Source organism: Orycteropus afer, unplaced genomic scaffold, assembly GCF_000298275.1.
Source record: "Orycteropus afer afer isolate SDZICR_OR568_19922 unplaced genomic scaffold, OryAfe1.0 scaffold00273, whole genome shotgun sequence".
Classification (NCBI taxonomy): Eukaryota; Metazoa; Chordata; class Mammalia; order Tubulidentata; family Orycteropodidae; genus Orycteropus; species Orycteropus afer.
In genome coordinates this window covers 1,179,865-1,185,887 of record NW_006921860.1, presented here as the reverse complement: position 1 = coordinate 1,185,887, position 6,023 = coordinate 1,179,865, and the positions used below count along the sequence as shown (strand labels likewise).

Below are 6,023 nucleotides of genomic sequence, written 5' to 3'. Positions count from 1 at the left end.
ACCACATACCCAAAGGCAGCTACTCAGCTGCTCCCAGTAGATCCTGCCATGGACTTGATTACCAGTCTCATCATGGGGAATACAACATCCAGCTGCCCAGCCACTCACCCAGGCCCAGCCAAGCTGACACACAACCTTCACCACCAGAGTCCTTTGAAGGCCTTTCATCCTGTCACTGTTGTAGCGTCCGACGGACCAGCATCTGAGCAGACCAGAGCTTGCCTGGGTGGCACTAGCGTGTGTCCGTCTGCTCCTACATCCTTCGATGTCTGTGTGGAGGATCTAAACCAAGGGCAGAAGAAATCAATCTTTTCTGTTCTCGTGAGAAAGCGTTCCCAGTGGGTAGGCCCTCGGCCTCCTGACCCTTGTCAGGATTGCTCTCTGCTCCCTGTGGCCTGCCATCTTGCTGTAGTGCCCACCTTGGGGACTCTGTCATCAAAGCCGTCTTCCTTTATTGTCATGCAGTGCCATCCCTTGCTAAATGTGTCCGATGAGGGGACCCTGTGCAGCTCATCCGTCTCCACTGTTAGTCCTTGTTGCTGTCACCATCAGCACTAACACAGAAGAAACTGGGAGTGAAGTCCCTTCTCCCACAGGCCTGGGTAGCAATGAGCTGGAAGACAAAAGTCACAGGACAGACGTGAGCGCTGCGGCCTGGGCCCTCACGACACCTCCTCACTGCCAGGAAGGTGGGGTACAGTTTTCTGCGGTGACCCTTCACTGTGGCCACAGTGACACTCTCACTCATCTCACCCAGCACCGTGCCCTTCTCTGCAGGGCTCTGAGGGGGTTCCGACTGAGAACCAGCAGTGGCCCCGATGACTTCTGTTAGCAGACAGCGAGCTGCATTATCAGGAACGACCCCCAGGCCACGGAGCCGGTGCAGGGGGCTTCAGAGGGAGCCCGGGGCTCCTCACACCCACGTAGCTGGACTCTCTTTCGGATTCACTTCGGGAGCTCTGGTGGCGCAGGGCCTAAGGCGTTTGACTGCCATCCAGAAAGCTGGCGGTTCAAACCCACCAGCCTCTCCTCGGAAGGAAGGTTGGGCAATCTACTTCCATAGTGATACTGCCTCGGAAACCCAAGGAGGGGTCACTATGAGTCAGATCCGACTCAACAGCAGTGAGTTTGGCTTGGTTTCTTTCTTTCCTTTTTTTTTTAAGTTGAAAAATTTGACTTATGTCAGAAAAACAATATGGCGAATAACCAACACATATTCCATGTTTATTCTTTGAATCTTTGCGGAAACAAGCTGGAATCTCTGCCTCCCAACCAAAGGGGCTGAAATTCAAGTGTGCAGAACTGCTGAGGACACACTGAGGGACAGGCTGACCCCCTTCTCTGTCACTTGTCCCCCTGATTCCCACACACCTGGCCTCACCGAGTCCCTCCCCTGTTCAGCCCTTTGTCCCCCTGATCCCTGCACACCTGGTCACTCACCATGTCCCTCCTCTGCTCTGTCCCTTGTCTCCTTGTCACTCACCAAGTTGCTTTGACTTCCTAGAGGCCATTCCAGAGGAGCAGCTCCTGAGTTGCGGGGCCGGTGACTGCCTGATGGCCAACGTGTCCAGCAACAGCACCCTGCGCCCGTCCCAGGACCTCATCTACACGCTCGTAGGCATCTACACAGGTACGTGGCCACAGGACGGGGCAGGTCCTGGGCAGGCTGCAACCCTGACCTCCGTGTTGCCAAGCTCATTCCCTCCAAAGTGGCCACTCACTAGTGTCCCTGTGTTACAGAGAACTGTTGAAACACTTAGCAACTAACAGAAAGGTTGGGGTTCAAGCCCGCCCGGAACATGTTGGAAGACAGACCGGATGACTGCCCACACTCTTATGCAGATGATGCATGCGTTATGCATTCTTTGCCAACGGTGCGACCCTTAGCTTCCTGCGAGCACCAGGCTCGCCACCTGCACGTGGGCAGTGTCTACGTGGGAGCAGCATTTACAGGGGTGTGCTACGTGCAGAAAATATGGCACCCGCAAAGATGAGCCATTGCGTGGGGCAGCCGTCCCCTGAAGCTCGTGGACCCCCAGGAGGTGGAAGTGACTGTGTGGCAGTGGATCTGGTCTCAGGTCCCTGAGCGATGTCAACAGCTGGCACTTGACTGCTCACGTAAGGGCTGGCGGTTCAAGCCCACGCAGGAGACTATAGAAGGCCCCGGAGGTCTGCTTCTGTTAGGATCCCAGCCAGGAAACTGGGGCAGTGCCCTCTGCCACACACAGGGACACAAGACAGACCCGACTCAGTAGCAACAGCAGTGACCCTCCTGACGGAAATTCCCCAGAATCACGGTGACTGGAGGGTGGGGTGGACCAAGGGGACAGAAGAGAAGGCTGGTGTGTGTGTGGGTCTCAGGACCAGCTACGGCCAGGTCACAAAGGCATTGGCACACTCATGGTTTGGGCACTCTCAGACACGTGGCCTGAACAGGGTCCCGTGTTGGCATGGCTGGGAGGAGCAGAGAAGCTGTGGGCAGAGAGACTGGTTATGAAGCTGGTGTGATTGTCCACACGGCAAAACAAAGGACAGGGCAGGGGCAGAGGCAGTGGAGAGAAAGTGGAAGGGCAGTGACTTGGGGTGAAGACCAGCAGGGTTGGCTGTGCACTGGATGTAGGGTGTGGGGGAGAGAAAGAGGCCAGACCAGCCCTGAGTCTTCAGAAGGACTTGGTTTTGTTTGGGACGTCCCGTGTGATGAGACCACAGAACTCGTGTGGCGTGCAGAGCTGGTGAAGCCCTGGCAGGACCCAGGACGAGCGCCTGCGATGTGGGAGGAAGACAACCCTCAGGGGTCTTGGGGGAACCCCACAGTGCAGAAGTAGTGGGCGGGGCCGTGTTTGAGGTGGCCAAGAGGGACAGAGGCCTTTCAGAGACTCAGACAGACGGAACTGGGCAGCACGCCCCTGGCGTGGTCACCAAGAGACCGCAGATGCCCACAGAGAGCACTCTTGGTACGGCGGCGGTGGGGACCCAGGCCACAGGGGCGTGAGGAGGGCAGAGGCCTGAGGCAGGGGGAGCCATGCGCCCAGCAGGGCACGGTCTGCACCATCTCGGGGTTGCTGGCGACCTGGAGCCGTCTGCAGATTCCTGCCGCCCCACGGTCCTGTCCCGGGGCTCAGGCGGTATTCCCCACAGCGTCCGCTCCACACGCTGAGAGGCCACACGGCTTGGGAAGATGGCGTCTGCCGGATTGACTCAAGATCCTCGTTCTGGGCCCAGACGGGCCCTCTGCTGGTTTGTCACCTCAAATACGGGCCACATTTTCTCTGTAATATGACGGGGTTCCGGAGCTGTTGCCCCCCACTCACGGGGACCCCAGGCAGATGGAGCGAAACACTGCCTGCTCCTGGGCCGTCCCCACCGTCGGCTGCAGGTCGGACTGTTGGGTTCTCACTAGCTGACCTTCAGAGACAGATTGCCGGGCCTCGTAGCCTTAGTCCTCAGGTGCCAGGGAAACTGCTCAGGGTCACAGCGACTCACCAGCCTCCGCGGACAAGCGGGCGGCTGGGGATTGGACCTAGTCTCCCGCCTGGAAGGTGCGAGTCCCATCAGTGAACCGCCACCGCGTCAGCCGTTGGCTGTAAAGGTCAGATGGCGCGTGTTCTAGTCTGAGGACCGTGTGGACTGCTGCTGCCCAGGGGAAGTGCAGGGAGTTCTGGGTAACAGGCCCCACTGCTGTCGGTCACACCTGTCACCTGCAAGAGACAGAAGGAAGCAGAACATGCTGATGAGACTAAGTGAAGGGTAAAAGGCCACTAAGCCGGTCCCAGGCTTAGAGCGCACGACCAGCGTCAGAAATCACTCAGAGTTCTGGCCTTCAGCAGACCCCCGAGCATGAGCGTGGCGCAGGACTGGGCGGCGCTGTGAGAGAGAATCAGTCGTCAGTGCGGACACAGGAAGGCGTATCCGGTAACAGCGTGTGGATGACGGGCGCGGAGATTTGTAGTCCAGAGAGTTGGGGTGCTCCTTCAGGAGGGAGGGGAGCAATTTCCTTTTATAGATAAGCCCTTGTCAGGGTTCAAATTGCACACACTGTGAAAGGACATTCAGGGCGATGTCTCCCGCTCACCGGTCCCTCGGCCTCCCGTTCTCCTCCCTCACAGGCACCCCGCCCTCTTGACATGTCTCAGGAAGTGCTTCCTGCAGGTCTGCCCGGGTACAGGCCGGCCCTCATTAAAACAAGTGGTGGCCCATTAGGGCCTCCGTTCAGTACCTGTTTCCTGCACTCGGCCATTTACTGGAAGGGCTTCCCCATTTCATAGATAGATCCTGCTGCAGCAGGGCTTCCCATAATATGCTCCCACTGAAGGGCTTCTGTGTATGTGTAGGTTCGGAATAAACAGAGTCCCGAATGGGAACCTTGTGGCTCGCTGTCCTCTACAGTGGACTGGCTGTGGGCAGAAAGTGGCTGCAGGAATGAGAGGAACTGAGCTGATGGTGGAGGGCACCAAGGACACCTGGGGTCTCTCCCTGATTTTTCGCATGTGTGCCACGGACGACAGCCCTGACCCGCTGTGGAACGTGAAAGCCTGCGATGACCAGCTGGTCACAGAACCTACAGACGTGAGATGGAGTGTCGTGTCCGTAAGCACGCACTGCACACGAGATCGCGGACTTCGTTCTGCCTGTGCCTACCATCCCCTCACATCTGGGCTGAAAGTATCCCTACTCGAGAGAAGCAGAGATGAGTGGATGCCTTTGAACTGTGGAGTTGGTGGGGAATGCTGAGAGTGCCAGGGCCTGCCGGAAGAACTGACGAGTCTGTCCTGGAAGAAGTGCAGCCAGAATTCTTCTCGGAAGTGAGGATGGCCAGCTTCCATTTCATGCACTTTGAACATTGGATCCGGAGGGACCATGCCCCAGAGAAGGACCTCGTGTTTGGAGACGGGCTGACATGGTGGCTGCAACCACGGGCTGAGCAGGGACTGTGAGGCTGGCACAGGACCGAGCAGTTTCCTTCTGTTGCACACAGGGTCTCTGTGAGTCAGAGCCAGCCTGATGGCATCTAACAACAAGAGAAGCCGGGCTGGCTGACATGGCGACCAGGTCCCTCTGGGGTCCTGGTAGCTAAAAGGCACAGTAGCTTCATTACAGAGCATGGCGCTGGGGACAACTTTGGGGAGCCCCCTGGTGGAGTGGTGTTAACAAGGGGGCCCTGTGGGCACACCGGGCTGCTTTCCCAGCCCACGTCCCACCACCGTGCCTCTGTCCGCCCCGTTAGGATGTGGTGTGCTGGCTGTCCTGATGGTAGCAGTGTTTCTAGAACCAGTGCAAGACCCCCAACACAGAAGTGAAGGGGACAAGCAGTCATCTTTGTGGTCCAACTTACTGGCCACGTTCAGGCTTCTCCGAGACAGACGGCTGCGCCTCCTGGTCCTGCTGCCCACGTACAGCGGGTTCGAGCAGGCCTTCCTGGCTGGCGACTACACGAAGGTAGGAGGCCGTGGCAAGCAGGTGGGGATGCAGGGTGCCGGGCCTAGGCGAGGCCGGGAGGCGGGGCTGCTCAAGGTCGCTGCTGATAGCCGAGTTATGGTTCTTGCTGTCAGCTGCCCAGGGACTTCCAATTCGCTTGAGCTCCCTGTTACTCGAGGGAAGCGTGTCTCCTGCGAAGCACCTTCAGGGGAGCTCCAGGGCTGTGCCCAGGCCCCGGCTGCTGAGTCATCACGTGTGTGCAGGGCTGACACTGTGTTCAGAATGTAGAGTGAAAACGTTAAAATCCATGATAGCGTCAAGTTCCTCATCACTGACTCCTGGTAGAGGCTCCCTGTGGCTCTCGGCACCGTTTGCCCCTCTGTGAGCGCCACCTGCCCCCACCTGACCAGCATCTTTGCCCACCCTCCTGCTCTGGGGGCAGGGTGCAGTGGGACAGGAAAGCCAGGCACCCCGAGTGCCCTTCCTCCTGTGAAGTTGGCCGATCACACCCCAAGCCCTGGCTGCCACCCACCAGGGAGCTGCCCACTGCAGGGTGGTCTCTCCCGAGGCACCCTCTCAGATGCCACGGAGGGCCGCCCAGAAGTGAG

At 58.4% G+C, this 6,023-nt stretch overlaps 1 protein-coding gene across 1 annotated transcript in view; it reads left to right on the top strand.

Annotated features, from left to right (window-relative positions):
• Window positions 1-6,023, top strand: part of UNC93A (unc-93 homolog A) — a 54,567-nt gene that overhangs the window by 7,327 nt on the left and 41,217 nt on the right. Inside the window, exons 4-5 of the mRNA XM_007950490.1 lie at window positions 1,505-1,630; window positions 5,225-5,436. Coding sequence (XP_007948681.1) covers window positions 1,505-1,630; window positions 5,225-5,436 — 338 coding nt within the window. The remainder of the gene's footprint in view (window positions 1-1,504; window positions 1,631-5,224; window positions 5,437-6,023) is intronic.